Raw genomic sequence first — 17443 nt, forward strand, 5'->3', positions numbered from 1 at the left:
GTGCTGATTTCCTCCCCCTGAGTTTGAATAATGGAGCCCATGGGACCAGCTGGAGGAAGACAGTGTGGAGGAAGTGGGGAATATTAATGGAATAAAAGCTAGAGTGGGAAATGACAATCAGGGGCAGGGGTCAGGGGCCTCAGCACCCCTGGTGGGGGTTTAAGCGCCCCCCCCCCCCCCGGGGCTTGGAGAGAGGGGTCCAAGCCCCCTGAGCACTCCCAGCTCAGCTAGCTACTCCCAGGGGTTGCAGAGGTTCTCCACAGGGGAGACACTATCCCTTCTGGGAGTGTTTTTGGAAATCTCGGAGGGTACAATTTTTATTGCTTTGTGCATCAATCTGGGTCCAATCAGGAGGGAAAGCACAGCAATGGGAACAGGGAAAGTTGAGTGTCAAGAGGTGCCTTCTATGGAACGGGGGTGGGGGGGGGGTGGTGGTGGTGAAGGGGGGGCGCGCGTGGCGGAGGCCAGCAAGTAGAAGTGCAGGTCAACCATGATCAACCCAACATCCCTTCTGACTTCTTCGCCTCATTACCTGTAGGCCAGTGTTGAGTCCAAATCCAAGTCACCCAACCAAGACAGCTGTTAGAACCACCCCCACGTGCACAAGCTAACCCACTAAATCCAGAATCTCTAGTAAGTACCCTTGTACCAGTGACTTGCCCACCCTCACTGTTACACCCTTAGAATCCATTCCTGCACTGGTCCCCCAGGTTCTGACTGTACAAGTGCTTCAGTGTATAAGCTGTTGCTCCAGGGTCACAGGGAGCACCTGGCCCCTGGGCTTGCTGAGGTTTGGCCCCGGGTTTATGGGTGTAGTGACGGCAGAGTGCTTGTGATGACTCTTGAGAAGGGACACTCTCAAGGCTTCTTCCCCATTACATCCGGGGGTTTCAAGCACAGGAAGGCTGGTGTTCTCCTCAGATGCTGCGGAGGAGGCTCAGAGTGAGGTGGGGTTTCAAGATCGTGTTTCTTCTGGTCCAGCCAGACAACCGCATTCAAAATTTCAAGATCTCACTGGTTACCAGTCAGCACCCTCACTTTCACATGAGGAGACTGGAATTCAACCATCATCAACCAGCAGCCTTAAATGCTGTGTCGTATTTTCAGTACTATCAGCCCTTTGGCTACGAGATCTGACTAGGGGGCTGTCACAGAAGTGCTCCAGTCCTCAGAGAGTGGTTTGAGCTGAGGTGGCAGACCCGAGCTCGTCCTTGTCTATCTGTAGGCACTCAAGGGCACTGCAGAGAATCTGTCCAAGGCCTATCTTTAGAACAGTCATCACTGCCACAGCAGTCAGGCGTTGCAGCCAGAGGGGCTCCTGGGGCTCGTGCTTCAGCTGCACCTCCTCACAAAATAAACCCGAGATAGCCTGACTGGGACTGCGTGCCGCGGACTTCAGTCCCATCTCCGTGAGCCCGTCTCCTGGAACACTCTGCATACCAGTGCTGTACCAGTTTGGAGCCAATCAGGAGAGGGGAAAAACCCAGTAATCTGAACAGGGAACGTTTAATATAATTATTGACTACAACAGCGAATTGAAGTGACACAGGATTCACTGGTAAGGTGCCTTGGAATTTACTGGAAATCACCTCTGGGGTGTGGTGGAGTCATTCACAGGAGGTAGCCCAGTGAAAGTATGCCTCTAGGAAACTGCCAGGTGGGGCAGGGTGGGGTTTCAGGGGAGGCTGCTGACACACACGCTCCCCCCCACCCCAATGGAGAAGCCACCAGAGAGCTAGCGAGGCAGGAGCCTGCACACCTGAACAGGAACCAGGAAACAAAAGCCTTGCTTCCTGCAGTCTCTCGAGCGCCTCCTACTGACAAGGCTTATGCCAGTTAGCAAAGGAAAAATATTTCAAAGGCCCAGATCAGTTGTCACAGTGCAGATAAAAAGTTGAATCTGCAGCTAAGTCAGTCAATAAGCTGGAACACCATAGGACTTGGGATGCTACTGGCATTTAGTGAGTGTGGGCAAGGGGTGCTGTACCCTGCGGTGAGCTGACTAGTCCCACGCGGAACAACCATCCCTTTGGAATGCCAGGAGCACCCCCTATATCAGTAGGGAAACAGCACACCTAAATGAGGTTAATTTGAGAAGTCTCGACACAGTAGTGGGCAAAGAGGAGGCCACAAGAGAGAATGCAGCTCTCTGGGGCTACTTGCAGCCGAGAGTCCTACCTGCCCCAGGCCTGGCCAGGCAGGAAGTTACTAGAACTACAAGTGTGTGGGAAGGGCTGCCTGACAGGATGACAGGAGCTGTGGCCTTCAGTCCAGAGTGTAGCCAGTCCATGAGGTGGGGACCACATGCCCTCCTTCCCCCTGACCTGCCAGTGCCACATCCCTCGTCCCACCCCAACCCCCACAGTGAGTGAGCCCAACTGGAAGCCAGAAGTAGAACTGTCAGAGACTCAACACAGTCGGCTGAGATCCACCTGGATGGGGAGTGGGCTGTGACTAGGCAGGGATGGGGCTGGCTGTGTCCTGAGACTGCTGTTCCAGCCCCGACTTCAGGCCCTGGGCCCACTCAGCCCCCAGAACCTCACACCTGGGCAGCATCTCCTCCACCAAGATCTGAGTGAGGCCTGGGTTGGACACAGCAGGGAGGTCTGAGATGTCCAGCCTGCGGAGATTCCTGAGGAAGCAAGGAGGGGGAAGGCCCGCATAAGGACAGCATCTGTGAGAGTGTATGGAGGGGGTGCAATGACCCCCATTCAACCCCTAGCTTCTTAAAATAAACATCTTTAACTGTCTAGAGAATGCCCAAATCCACGAATCCACTGTGTTAATTACAAATAGACACCTCTGGCTCCTATGGTTCTACAACAGTGTAAATATGGAGTTTTCATTAAAACCAAAAGAAAAACTAGGGAATCCTTTAATAACCCCAGAGACTCACTGCCACTGCTCATCTGTGCTTACCCACCAGACACTAGGTTTGTCATGGAGGCAGGGAGACAGGAAACTGCCTGACACTGCTCCCTCCCCACTTTCCCATATGTGAGCTGGTGGGAGCCCCTGTCCTGGCTCAGGGGAGGGGGGATGTGGGGGGAGGTGGGGCTGGGGGTCAGCTGAGCTGAGGTCTTACTGGAGGTGATGGAGGCAGGCGAGGCCCCTTTCGGAGATTCGGGGGCAACCAGCCAGCGAGAGCTCCTGCAATGAATTGGCCAGCTGGTGGAGGCGGCTGAGACACCAGTCATCCACATGGGGACAGCGCTGCAGCAACAGGGATTGCAGCTCCTTCAGGGCCACTGCAGGAGGGAGAGGGCAGATGGCACTGAGACCCCTCTTGAGCCCACCACGAAAGGGAAAATGCAGAGCCCCGCCCATCTCTGCCCCACCCACCCCACTCACAGAGGTTGTCCAGGCCTTCGTAGTTGATGGCACAGTCACTGGCATCCACCGCCTCTATAGGTACCGCCTGGAAACTCAACAACTGGAAAGGGGAGTAGCCCTGCTTGGACCGAATCCACTCTTTGCCCTGGAATCTGGAAAGGAGGTTCCAGGTGGGTACCCCACTTATCCCCAAGCCTCCAGCCTCCTGAGACCACTACCCAGCCCGTATAATACAATGATGGTACTGTGTCTGCTCTTGTTCTAAGGGGTATACACGTCTGGTCTCATTGGATCCCATGATGATCCTATCAAATATGGAATGTTTGGCCAGTTTTATGTACCTAGAAGCTGAGGGCTGGAGGCATTACTGATAACACAAAAGAGCTACGATATAAGAACCTTTCTAGATGGGCAAAAGTTGAGACATTTTCAGATACGTAAATCATTTCTAAGGAAGGTGCTGGGGGAAATGCACAAACCAAGTAAAAATTTTAATTAGAACGATGAGAAGTAGATAAAGTATACATGAATTTTGCTTTTCAAGCAAGAAGAAAAGAAAAGGGCCCTAATCAGTTTAGCTCAGTGGATAGAGCGTCGGCCTGGGGACTGAAGGGTCCCAGGTTTGATTCCGGTCAAGGGAATATACCTTGGTTGCGGGCACATCCCCAGTAGGGAATGTGCAGGAGGCAGCTGATTGATGTTTCTCTCTCATCGATGTTTCTGACTCTCTCTATCCCTCTCCCTTCCTCCCTGTAAAAAATCAATAAAATATATTACACACACAAAAAAAAGGTGGTGAGAGGAATCTCCCAAAGGTTGGAGGAGGAAGAGGGAAGAGAAAAGAAACTAGTATTTATTGAACACATGTGCCATGCATTTACATTGCAAAATGTGTTTATAGGTTAGCTACAACTACCATTCCATGTTACAGATGACAAAATGAAAGCTTGGGACCAAGCCCCAAGCCCCAAGCCCCAGCCAGTAGGGGGCAGAGGCTGGGGGACTCACGGGGAAGCCTGCCTGACTGAAGAGCCTGAGGTTAGAGAGCCCATCGTTGGCCTCCCCCATCCCCGTTTTGACACCTTTGCTGTCATACTTGACTGCTCCTCCCTGCTTCAGGACAAAATAGGCTCCTGCGATGTATGGGCCGTATTGTTTCTTGATGCCGGTGGAGGATCTGCCGAGAGAACAGTAGCTGAGGGTGAGGCCTGGGAGCACTGCACCCCTCACCATGCCCGTGCTGCTGACACGGTCAGAGTCCACAGTATCAGGACTGACGGGCACACAGAGTCAGGCTGCAAATATTTACTGAGTGCCTATTAAATGCTGGGCACAGGGGGGCAGTGGTGACCAAGGCAGGTAACTGTCCCTGCCCTTCTGAAGTTAATTTACAGGGAGAAGCAGTAATACACCAGGAGAGCGAGTTGCAGGCAGTATCAATTCCAGGAGGAAAGTAGAACACAGGGACTGACTAGGAGTGGCTTGGGTCAGGGGTGGGGGTGGAGAAGGCTAATGTAGCTTGGCTGATAAGAAATTTTTCTTGGAGGTGGTGAAACTTGTGCAGAGATCTGAGCGGCAGGAAGGAATGCAGAGGTCAAGGCATGAGGCTGCCAGGCCAAGGGAACAGCTAGTGCAAGGCCCAGCAGCTCAAATTAGGACAGTTGAACAAACAGCAATAAAGACACCATGTTGCAGGGGTGAGGAGAGTCCCTAGTAGGCATCTCAAAGCTCAGTAGGGACCAGGTTTTGGGCTTTCGAGTTTGGCTTTCATTCTAGTTGCAACTGGAAACCATTTCAGGGTTTCAAGCAAAATGGCAGTGTTCTCTATTTTATTTTCTAAAAAGTCCTTCGGCTGCTTTGTAACCTATAAATAGACTGTGGGGGCAAACAGTGACCAGCTAGATGACTGCAGTAATCCAACCATAAAATGAAGAGTCTCTGCTCTGGCTACAAACAGTGAAGGAGGTGAGAACTGGTCAAATTTGAGATATTCTAGTATTTTATCGACCAACTGGACGTAGAGGGCAGAGAAACAGAGGAATCAGGGATGACTCCTTAGAATTTGGCCTGAACAACGGGGTGGGCAGTGGTGCTGTTTACTGGGATGGGGAAGGCTTGGAGGTAAGCAGGCCTTTTAGGGGGAAATCAAGCGTTTGTTGTTAACCACGTTAGGTCTGAGGAGCCGGCTAGACCAAGAGATGATGGGCAGCAAGTTGCCTGCATGAACTGGAGTCCTTGGAAAGGGTATGAGCCATAGATGAAGACAGAAGTTGGCATGGCTAGTACTGGAAGCCACAGGACCACCTGGGAGTGGCAAGGGCAGGGTCTGGATTCTGACCAGTGAGTGAGGCAGAGCAGTAGGGTCTTGCAGGCCAGGGGTTCTCACCGATTTTCCTTGTGCACCTTTGACAACTGCTTTTGGAACAGGTACTGCCTTATGGCCTCCACATCATAGAAGCGGTCAGTCAGGAATTGGAGCAGCCTTCCCTTCCTCTGATTGCCCTCTGGGGTCACTGCACTGCTCAGACCACGGATACCGCTGGTACCCAAACTCCATTTGGGGGCCACCAGGTGCAGGGACTGGGGAGGAAGAGAGGAGAGGCTGAGCCTGGAGAGCCTCCTGTGAGACCGAGCTGCACCCTCTGTTCTGTTCTTGGTTTATGAACACCCCCGACCCCCTCCACACAAAATGTTCTTGATTCACTAAATTCTTTCAGAATCTCGAAATTCCGCATTTTGGATTCCCAGATTTCCTTCCATGTTTTCCCCAAGTTCTTCCTCTTAACCCTAAATTGTCTCTCTGATTTAACCAAACATTCTTGGTTTTCCCAAATTCTCTATTTTCCCCTCAAATGCTTATTTTCTCTCAAAACCTCCATTATCTGACCTGTTAATTTCCCACAATTTCTTCCCTTAATTTTACCCAATTTTCCCTGGAGTATTCCTGAATAACCAAATTCTTTCCCCCAAATATAATCTTAATTTGTTTAGTTTGTTTCCAAACCACCCTTAAACTCTTCAAAGTCTTCTCTTAGCCTGCCCCCAATTTTTCTTCTTGCTTTAACCAACTTCTCTCTTTTCCCCAAAACTTGCCCAAATCTTTATTTTCCCTCAAAATTCCTCATAAGCTCCCAACCTCTTATTTTAATTTTCTCTAACTGCATTGCTGCTTTTACCCAATTCTCTCCAAACTTTCTCCACAAATACTGAAAAATTTCCCCTTAATCCTCCCACGTATTTTCCTTGGAACACCCAAAGTTACCTCTTGGTTCCCCCATCCCATCAACATCCCTTTGGTTTTCCATCAAAATTCCTAACTGTCCTGAGTTTCCCTTACTGGCTTTCTGTGGAGTCCTACCCTTCCAAATCCCTTCCTTTCACTCTCTTTTTTGTTTGTTAATCCTCACCCGAGGATATTTCCCCGCATTGTTTTAGAAAGAGTGGAAGGGAGGTAAAGACTGGTTGCCTCCCTCAGGGTATCGAGCCAGCACCCCAGATTCGTGCCCCTGCGAGAATCGAACCCGCGACCCTTCGGTGGGTGGGGAAACGCGCTACTTTATCCACTGAGCTACCGGCCAAAGCACAAGTCCCAATCTCGCCGGCCCATCGTCCCACATCCCTGCCTCTGATTGGCTGGGTGCGCCCATCGGAACGCATTCTCTGCTCCTTTATTGGTTTCTTTCAGCCAGTCCCCGCCCCCTCTTCTCGCTGAAGCTCCCCAGCAGCCTGCGACCCACAGCGTCCTTCCCGGCCCCCAGCAGCCCCGTTTCCACTGCCAGCGCGAGGCCTGGCCGGGGTCCTCCTGCTGCGCCGCGGCCCTCGCTGCCTGGGCGCCGGCAGAGGCCCTGAAGGCAGAGGCAGCCGAGCGGACTTCAATTTGGGGGTTCTAGGAGCCCCGAGACCTACCGCCCTGGGCGCCGCCATCTTGTTGAGATTATGTAACCGGAAGGGGCCGGTCCTTTCTTGTCCCACCCACCTGGCTCTGTCTTCATCTTTTTTTATGGTTGCATTCTCCTCTTAAAGGCACACGCACTTTTTACTCGGGTTGAGAGATTGCCCTGCGTGCCCTCTCTGTAGACTTTATAATGGGACCCTCTCCGCTTTCCCGAGGGGAGGGTGGGCAGTGCTTCCTGTCAGAGCACCTTCCTTTCTGTGACTGCAGCCTCGGTTCCCTGAGCTCCCTCTTCTCCAGCTCTCACCCGCTACCTCCTTGCAGTGATGTACCTCAAAAGCAGACCAGCATTCTTTTTCCTGGGAGGGGAAGAGGTCGGAGTGGGTGGTGAGGTTAGACTTCAGGTAAGAGGAGGAGGTGAGATCTCAAGATTAATATTGTGATGTGTTTGGTTTCAGTTTGGAGCTCAGAGTGAAGCTTCAATGTGAAGACTTGTGGATAGAATTATCCATCCATCCATTCATCCATCCATTCATTCCACAAATATTTACTGAGCAAGTACCATGGGGCAGGCACTGCCCTGGGTGCTGAGGTTACCGTGGTGAACAGGACAGACCCAGCCCCTTTCTCAGGGAGTCGGCATTCCAGGCAAGGAGAGGATGGATAAGAGACATGAATAAGCAGCATACTTTCAGCTAATATTTGATAAGAGGCAAATAAACACAGGTCATATAATAGGGAGTGACCGTGGTAAAGGGCCATCGGAAGAGGTGACAATTAAGCGGAGGATAAGAAGGAAACAGCCATTCAAAATTCTGGGAGGAGAGTGTTCCAGGCACTGGAATGTAACAGCCAGGGCAAAGGCCCAGAGATGGGAACCATCTTGAAAAGAGGTAGTAGACGGGGTCTGACAGGTGGGCAGGGAACTGACTGTGCAGGCATGGTAGGATTTTATTCCACTCACAGGGCAGATCTGTGTAAAGATCATGTCTGCTAGGCTGAAAACTGATCTTAGAGGGCAAGGGTGGAAGCAGGGGGCAGCAAAGAGGCTACTGTGGTCATCCAGACCAGAGATGAGGGGACAGGAGCAGGGATGGGGCAATGAGCATGGTGAGAAGTGTTCAGTTTATGAGTCTGTTTTGAAGGTCGGGCCAACAGCTTGAGCAACTAAAATGATAGAGATGGGGAATAGCAGGTGTTTGGAAGGACAGGTGTGGTAGGCTGAAAATGACCCGACCCCCTCTCACTACTCCCCCTTCCGCCCCGCCCCGCCCCAATATCCATGTTCTGATCCCTGGGACTGTGCCTGTTACTTTCTATGGTAAACAAAACGTGGTTAAGCTGAACAATTTTGAGATGGGGAGATTTCCTGGATAATTGAGGGGGGCCCAATGTAATCATGAGGGTGTTATAAAATGAGGCAGGAGAGTCCTGATGATAGATGCAAGAGTCTGGAGTGATGCAAGGGAGGGGCTATGAGCCAAGGAATGTGGGTGGCTTCTAGAAGCTGGGTAAGGTTAGGAAACATTCTCCCCTAGAGCCTCCAGAAGGAACTGAGCCCTGGGAACCCACTTTAGACCTCTGACCTCCAGAACTGTAAGAAGATAACTTTGTGCTATTTTAAGCCACTAAGTTTGTGGTAATTGTTATAGCAGCACCAGGAAACTAATACAGTGGGGTAGGTCCCGACTGAGAGTTCTGTTTTGACCATATTCACCTTGAGACATCCAGGTGGAGAGGCTGAGCAGGGGTCTGAATCTCAGGAGGGAGGTCAGGACTGGAGTCAGGAACTGAGGAGCCATTGACATGTCAAAGGAATTTGAACACCTGTGCCTGACAGAGGGGCTCTAGCCGAGGCCTGGAGTGTGTTCCAACCGTTTCCCTGGCAATGCTGATAGTAATAATATCTGTGGGCAAGTCTAGAGTCGGCAGAATTGGTTGCTCAGTGAAAGTCAACAGCCTGGACACGGAGGCAGCCCTGCTGAGGAGGGACCATTCTCTTGGAGGCCACTCCTGGCTCCTTAGACGACTGGTTGGGAAGCCCTGGGATGGCCTGAGTGGAGAAAGGCAAGAACCACCCTGGGGTTTGAGGATGAGTGGTGGGAGGGACTCAGGAGAGGGCTAGATAGGATGGGCCAGGCATAAATAGACACCAAACACAGGGAGGGGTTAGGCCTGAGAAGAGGTGGGGGTGGGGGAGGGGGGTGGAGTTGGACCCTTGTGAACAGAGTTGAGGTTAGACTTCAGAAAGAAAAAATTGCTGATTCTCACTGAAGAATGGACTTTGGGACGCCATGTCAGACCCTCCTACCACCACCCTCCCACTGCCCTTTACTCCCCTACCCCCCAGATCCCCAGGGGGTGGGGTCATTCTGGACCTTGCTACTTCCTGCTCCTGGCAGCGACTGGTCAGAGACTATGGAGCTGTGGAGACAGCTGAGGCAGGCTGGACTGGTGCCCCCAGGGCTGGGTCCACCCCCCAGGGCCCTGAGGGGTGTACCCCCATCATGGAGAGCTGGCCAGAACCTCATGTCCCCAGGGACAGACACTGAAGGTACCAGGGAGTGTCTGCTCTGGATCTGGGAGGAGCTGGTGAGTGAGGAGTTTGGAGGGGCAAGAGATAGAGTAGAGGGTCGGGGGAGAATGAATGAGTGGCAATGTATGAAAATAGAAAGGGCCAGAGGTTGAAAGACAGAAATTGAGAGACAGGAATAGAGAAATAAACATACACACACACACACACACAGAGAGAGAGAGAGAGAGAGAGAGAGAGAGAGAGAGAGAGAGAAACAGACACATAGACCCAAAGAGTGAGAGATAGGAATAGAGACAGAGATACAGAGAGGGACCCAGAAAGAAAGAGGTAGAGTTGGAAAGTAGAGATTGAGGATAGCAGCAGGGACAGAGAGACTCAGATTAAATCCGAGAGACAACGGCAGAGAAATAGAGACAGAGAAAGATGGATATGGAAAGACATAGAGACAAAGACAGCTGGCGACAGAGAGAGAGAGAGATAACAAGAGAGGGAAACGAGAGACAAAGAGATTAAGAGTCAGACACATACAGAGGGAGGTAGAGACAGGGAGGGACAGTGAAATACAGAAACTGTGAGAAGCAGGGTGACAGGTCCAGGGACATAGTGAGGACCTGCCCAAGAACACATGTTACAGGTGGTAAGATGTTGGGTATAGGGACCATTGTGATGGGATTTTGCAGTGGAGGAGAGAGAGAGAGAGCTCAACTCCAAGTACAGCATGGGCAAGTGGAAATTTACAACCTAGGAGCTGCTGGGGGTTAGCGGATAGAAAATTACATTAACGGAAAGGGGCATTTTTGGTAAAGTGACTCAGCAGGAGTCCCGCTGAAGGGAGGCCAGGGTGATCAGACATCACCTGGGGGAAATGGGAGGATGGGGAACCCGCTTAGATAGAGTATGGAGAGTATTCAGGTGTGGAGGCTGGGGATTCCTGCTAAAAGTGAATTTTACAGGGAGGTGCAGAGATAGGCCTAGGAAAAGATACAGGAGCCCGACTAAAGTTTTGTCAAGCAAAGAATCACTGTTAGGTCTTGATCTGGGACTTGCTCCCACCAAGGTTGGGGGTGGGGGTGGGGGGGCCAAGGGAGGATGCTCTCTGGGGTGGAATGCCTATGACTTCCATTTCCCTCTGGCAGGAGAAACTTCGAAGAGTGGATGTCCAGCTGCTCGGCCAGCTGTGTAGCTTGGGGCTGGAGATGGCGGTGCTGCGGGAGGAGCTGGTTGATTTCCTGGAAGAGGAGGAGGAGGAGGAGATCTTCCAGGAAGAGGAGGAGGATGAAGAGCCAGAGGGAAAGCAAGAGGAAGTACATCTGGGGGTCTCCTGCCCAGCCTCAGGCCACCGGCTCCCTGACTTTGAGATGACCATCTGAGGCCCTGCCAGGGTGTTTCTCATTGGCATATGGGACTTTATGAAAACGTATGCAAAGAGGAGTGATTTGAAGGTCAGATCAACCTGCAAATGCTCTGAAGATGCCTGCAGTGAGATTCGGGGATTGGCCTGGAGCCGTGGCTGTGTTTGAAGATGGTGTGGGAAGTTTTCAGAAAAACTGTAGGTGTGTTTGCAGATGAGCTGCAGGAGTGTTGGAGGGAAGATGGGGCCTTTGCAAGTAGAATGCAGATGCTTGCAGGTGAAGTTTTAGAGCCAGGCATCCACTGGCTCCATGTGGCTGTTGAGCACTTGAAGTTGGCAAGCCCTAACTGAGGTGCACTGTAAGTGTAACATACATGCTGAATGCTACATTTTCAAAGGCTTAGTATGATAAGAATATAAAACATTTCAATCATATTAAAAATTACATATTGAAATGATAATATTTTGAGTATATTGTAATACATAAAATATTACTCTATTTCATCTGTTTATTTAAGATTTTTGTGGTAAATTATACATTAAAATTAACAATTTTAACTATTTTTTAAGTGTACAGTTCAGTAGTGTTAATTAAGTACATTCACGTTATTGTGCAACCATCACCACCATCCACCGCCAGAGCCCTTTTCATCTTACAAAGCGGAAACTACCCATTAAACAGCTCCCCATGCCCCTCTTCCCTCAGCCCCTGGCAGCCACCTTTCTACTTCGTGTCTCCACGAATTTGGCTACTCCAGGAACCTCATGTAAGTGGGATTATACAGCATTTGTCCTTTTGTGTCTCACTTATTTTACTTGGCACAATGTCTTTAAGGTTCATCCATGTTGTGGCATGTGCCAGAATTTTCTTTCTTTTTTATGCTGAATAATATCCCTTAGTGTGTACATTCCACATTTTGTTTATCATTCATCTGTCCATGGACACTTGGTTTGTTTCTACCTTTTGGCTAGTATGAATAATGCTGTTATAAACATGGGTGTACAAATATCTGTTCAAGTCCTTGCTTTCAATTCTTTTGGGTCTATACCTAGAAGTGGGATTTCTGGATCATATAGTAATTCTACATTTAATTTTTAATTTTTTTATTGTGAGAATATGTTTATTAAAGCTGGGGACAGTGAAACCAGGAAGGGCTTAGGATGGAATAAGCAACAGGAGGGCGGGGCTATTTTAGCTCTCTAGTAATGTTATAGGAAAGAAGTGAGTCTGGGTGGAGCTGCTTTGGCTCATTGAAAAGTCAGAGAAAAGGGTGCTTTGGAGATGGGGTGGGGGGTGGGGGTAGCCCAGGATGAGTTGCTGCTGCCCATATTTCCCCTGGTTGCAAATGTGTGGGGACCCTTAGAGTTTAGGTACAGGGGTGGGCAAACTTTTTGACTCAGGGGCCACAACGGGTTCTTAAACTGGACCGGAGGGCCGGAACAAAAGCATGGATGGAGTGTTTGTGTGAACTAATATAAATTCAAAGTAAACATCATTACATAAAAGGGTACGGTCTTTTTTTTTTTTTTTTTAGTTTTATTCATTTCAAACGATCCGGCCTGAGGGCCGTAGTTTGCCCATGGCTGGTTTAGGAGATGCATGCCTGTGGGGGAAGAAGGGTGTGGGCGTGCTCCCCAGAGGGAGAATGGCCTATGTTTAATTTTCTGAGGAACCAGCGGACTGTTTTCCGCAGTGGCTGTCTAAGCGTAGATAATTTTTTTTAAATATATTTTTTATTGTTTAAGATATTACATATGTGTCCTTGTCCTCACGTTACCCTCTACGCGCCCCCCCCCCCCCCCCCCGCTCATGCCCTCACCCCCCCATTGTCCGTGTCCATTGATTAGGCCTATATGCTTGCATATAAGTCCTTTGGTTGATCTTTCCCCCTTGCCCCCACCCTCCCCTACCTTCCCTCCAAGGCCCAACAGTCCAATCAATGCCTCTCCTTCTCTGGATCAGTCCTTGTTCATCAGTTTATGTTGTTCATTGTATTCCACAAATGAGTGAGATCCTGTGGTATTTATCCGCTCTCAAGTTCCATCCATGCTGTGGCAAATGGTAAGAGTTCCTTTTTCTTCTTCCTCTTCTTTTTTTTTTTTTTTTTTTTTTTTAATTAAATCTTTATTGTTCAGATTATTACATTTGTTCCTCTTTTTTCCCCCCATAACTCCCCTCCTCCCAGTTCCCGCCCCACCATCCGCCCTCACTCCCCACCCACTGTCCTCATCCATAGGTGCACGATTTTTGTCCAGTCTCTTCCCGCATCTCCCACACCCCTTTCCCCCCCAAGAATAGTCAGTCCATTCCCTTTCTATGTCCCTGATTCTATTATAATCACCAGTTCATTCTGTTCATCGGATTATTTATTCACTTGATTCTTAGATTCACTTGTTGATAGATGCATATTTGTTGTTCATAATTTGTATCTTTACCTTTTTCTTCCTCTTCCTCTTCTTAAAGGATACCTTTCAGCATTTCATATAATCCTGGTTTGGTGGTGATGAACTCCTTTAGCTTTTCCTTATCTGTGAAGCTCTTTATCTGACCTTCAATTCTGAATGATAGCTTTGCTGGATAAAGTAATCTTGGTTGTAGGTTCTTGGTATTCATCACTTTGAATATTTCTTGCCACTCCCTTCTGGCCTGCAAAGTTTCTGTTGAGAAATCAGCTGACAGTCGTATGGGTATTCCCTTGTAGGTAACTGAGTTTCTTTCTCTTGCTGTTTTTAAGATTCTCTCTTTATCTTTTGCTCTTGGCATTTTAATTATGATGTGTCTTGGTGTGGTCCTCTTTGGATTCCTTTTGTTTGGGGTTCTCCGCGCTTCTTGGACCTGTAAGTCCATTTCTTTCACCAGGTGAGGGAAGTTTTCTGTCATTATTTCTTCAAATAGATTTTCAATATCTTGCTCTCTCTCATCTTCTGGCACCCCTATAATTCTGATGTTGGTACGCCTGAAGCTGTCCCAGAGGCTCCTTACACTATCCTCGCATTTTTGGATTCTTTTTTCATTTTGCTTTTCCGGTTGGGTGTTTTTTGCTTCCTCGCATTTCAAATCATTGACTTGATTCTTGCGCTCCTCTGTTCTGCTGTCAGGAGTCTGTATAATATTCTTTATTTCAGTCAGTGTATGCTTAATTTCTAGTTGGTTCCCCAATATAACATCGAGGGTCTCATTAGTTTTCTTGTAGATCTCATTAAGTTTATCGGCGGCTTCTAAACAGTTCTTGAGAGACCTTAAAAGTGTGGTTCTGAACTCTAGATCTTCCATTGACAATTTTGTCCTGTTTCTTTGTCTCCGCATTTTGTTATGCTTCCTTGGTGCACCCCCTAGTGGTCTTTGTTCGTGGTGTTATAGTTAAATCTTGATTGTTGTAGCTAATTCCAGGGAGGGTTTGACCTCCAGGCCAAGTGGCTATGAGAATCAGCTGTGTCAGCAGTGAGAGAACTTCTGTCCTCTAGGGAGGTGCTAATCTAGCCTTTGCCTGAGGCTATCCGGCAAATGCCTCTGTGCAGGGCTTGGGCGGGGCGGGTCGCACAGGATCAACAGAGTGGGCCGGAGAGAGCAGTTATGGCCGCTCTCAGTCCTGTCCCCAGGGGCTCTGCCTCTCTGAGTCCCAGCAATGCAACGGCTGCAAAGCTCGGAGAGAAAGCTGCACTCACTCTGACCGAAGCCAGACAGTCGCGCTTCTCCCGTTTGAGTCTGGGTCCCTAAAGACTCGCCCGGATCTGGAGCTCAGAGTCTGCGACTCCCTCCCGATTGAAAACGCCAACCGCGCCCTCCGCCGCCAGCCCGCTCCGCGCGCGCACTCCGCACCTCAGAATTTGACTTCAGCACTGCGCCTCCTCTGAGTGTCCGTATGCGTTTCTCTTTCCTCCTAGTTGTAGGACTTCCACTCAGCCAGCGTTCCAGTGGTTTTGGGTCATGTCCGTTCCGTCTTTTAGTTTCACTTTTGAAGTAGTTGTTCAAAGCAGCAAACTCCGGCGTTAACCTATGCCGCCATCTTGGTTCTCCCTTCTTCCTCTTCTTAAAGAATACCTTTCAGCATTTCGTATAATGCTGGTTTGGTGGTGATGAACTCCTTTAGCTTTTTCTTAACCGTGAAGCTCTTTATCTGACCTTCTATTCTGAATGATAGCTTTGCTCTATAAAGTAATCTTGGTTGCAGGTTCTTGCTATTCATCACTTTGAATATTTCTCACCACTCTCTTCTGGCCTGCATGGTTTCTGTTGAGAAATCAGCTGACAGTCGGATGGGTACTCCCTTGTAGGTAACTGACTGTCTTTCTCTTGCTGCTTTTAAGATTCTCTCTTTATCTTTTGCTCTTGGCATTTTAATTATGATGTGTCTTGGTGTGGTCCTCTTTGGATTCCTTTTGTTTGGGGTTCTCTGCGCTTCCTGGACTTGTAAGTCCATTTCTTTCACCAGGTGGGGGAAGTTTTCTGTCATTATTTCTTCAAAAAGGTTTTCAATATCTTGCCCTCTCTCTCCTTCTGGTACCCCTATAATTCTGATGTTGGTACGCTTGAAGTTGTCCCAGAGGTTCCTTACACTATCTTCATATTTTTGGAATCTTTTTTCTTTTTTCTTTTTCGGTTGGGTATTTTTTGTTTCTTTGTGTTTCAAATCTTTGACTTGCTTCTTGGGATCCTCTTGTCTGCTTTTGGATCTCTGTAAATTATTCTTTATTTCAGTCAGTGTATGCTTAATTTCTAGTTGGTCCTTTTTCATGTCCTCCATGGTCTCACTATACTTATTGAGGGATTCATTAAATTTATCGGCGGTTTCCATAAAATTCTTGAAAAACCTTATAAACGTGGCCTTGAACTCTATATCCAGTCGTTTGCTTTCCTCCATTTCTGCCATTTGTGACCTGTTTCTTTGTCTCCGCATTTTGGCTGCTTCCCTGTGTTGATAGAGTGGCCCTGCGCGCCAGGTGTCCTGTAGAGCCCAGTGGCTCAGCCTCCCCAGTTACCTGGGGTGGACACTCTTGGTGCACTCTTGGTGCCTTGGTTGTTGTAGGATCACTGGGAGGAATTGACCTCCAGGCCAATTGGCTGTGAGAATCAGCTGTGTCTGAAGTGGGAGAACTTCTGTGCTGAAGACACCCTTCTGGGGCAAGACTTATTTCAGTGGGGCTTTGGTGATCACTGAGTCTGCTCCCTGAGTGTGTCCCTTATGGATCTGAGGAGTTGCAATCTGGATGGTCCCCCTCTGACCACTGGGTACAGTGGCTCCTGGATCTAAGGAGGTGCTAATTCAGCCTCTGCCTGAGGCCACACAGCAGGAGCCATGAAGAGGCTCAGCTGTGAAGCAGTGCAAGCACTGCAGGGCCTTGGGCCTTCTCTTGGAAGTTCCGGGTCTGCCTGGCTCGGCTGCAGTTAGGTACATTCACATGCAAAAGCCTCTGCCGCAGCCTGGGTGGGGCGGGGTCTCAGGGAGTCAAAGGGCGGAGCAAGGAGCTATGGCTGATTCTCCGCCCGGAGTCGCGAGTCTCAGTGACCCGATAATTGCTGAAGCACCTCTGAGGGAAAGCCGCACTCAAGTTCGCCCGCTGCCCAACAGACCAGCTTCTCCCCGTATGAGTCCTGGGTCCCCAGAGACTCTCCGGAACCGGAGTTCAGAGCAGTCGGGAGCTTGTTATTCAAAAAGACAGCCGCGTCCTCAGGTGCCACCCCCTTTCCGCCTGCGCGCGAGCCGCCGTACCTCTGCACTTCACCTCCGCAGCTCCTCTGGCTCTCAGCGTGCTTTTCTTTCCTTCTAGTTGTAGAATTTACACTCAGCCAGCCTTCCTGTTGTTCTGGATGATGTCTGCTCTGTCCTTTGCGGTATTTTTCAATTGTTGTGGGAGGCGGCAATTTCCCGGTGTTTATCTATGCCGCCATCTTAGTTCCTCCTCTAAGCGTAGATATTAATAAAGAGAGGAAGCAAAGGGAATCAGGCATTGTTAGGCCTAATCTACGGGGCAGCATAAGCCTGCTTCCCTAGGAAGCTGCAGCATTCATATCATAGGCACTCCAGGGACCACAGGGCTGCCTGCCAAGGGCATTCTCGCTCCAGGGACCACAGGCTGAACACTGACCTTTGTTCTGGGCTTGTTGAAGACAAGGCTGGACTTTTCTTGGTGAAGACAAGGCTAGGGGGTGGGAGGGTGGGGGGAGCTGAGACACCACAGCTGAACCTAGGACAGTCCTTCGTGTTTATGTCAATAAACCCAATAAACCTTACCATTCCTCCCACACGGGGGTCTCCCCGAATGCTTTCAGGGAGGCCCCCTAAAAGGACACATTCCCACTAGCAACATTGCACCATTGACATTTCTGCCA

General features: G+C 49.5%; 2 protein-coding genes across 3 annotated transcripts; one reads left to right on the plus strand and one right to left on the minus strand.

Annotated features, from left to right (window-relative positions):
- Positions 1 to 1559: 1559 nt before the first annotated feature.
- DMAC2 (distal membrane arm assembly component 2) lies at positions 1560 to 7281 on the minus strand. Of its 2 annotated transcripts, XM_081107801.1 has the most exons (6): positions 7240 to 7280; positions 5720 to 5913; positions 4430 to 4510; positions 3352 to 3485; positions 3086 to 3248; positions 1560 to 2632 (listed from the first exon to the last, which is right to left on the minus strand). In XM_081107801.1, the coding sequence occupies exons 1-6, from the start codon at positions 7255 to 7257 to the stop codon at positions 2455 to 2457; spliced, it is 768 nt and encodes a 255-aa protein (XP_080963927.1). In that variant the 5' UTR covers positions 7258 to 7280; the 3' UTR covers positions 1560 to 2454. The 2 variants fall into 2 exon arrangements, with proteins under 2 accessions (XP_080963927.1, XP_080963928.1); XM_081107802.1 differs by lacking the exon at positions 4430 to 4510 and having other exon boundaries at positions 7240 to 7281.
- Positions 7282 to 9576: 2295 nt separating this feature from the next.
- Positions 9577 to 11131, plus strand: ERICH4 (glutamate rich 4; the record flags this gene model as incomplete). The annotated part of the gene is made up of 2 exons (XM_081107803.1): positions 9577 to 9817; positions 10898 to 11131. Exons 1-2 carry the CDS (start codon positions 9644 to 9646, stop codon positions 11129 to 11131), a joined length of 408 nt encoding a protein of 135 aa, XP_080963929.1. The 5' UTR covers positions 9577 to 9643.
- Between the last annotated feature and the right edge of the window lie 6312 nt (positions 11132 to 17443).

Source organism: Myotis nattereri, assembly GCF_964212035.1.
Source record: "Myotis nattereri genome assembly, chromosome: 15".
In the NCBI taxonomy this organism is placed as follows: Eukaryota; Metazoa; Chordata; class Mammalia; order Chiroptera; family Vespertilionidae; genus Myotis; species Myotis nattereri.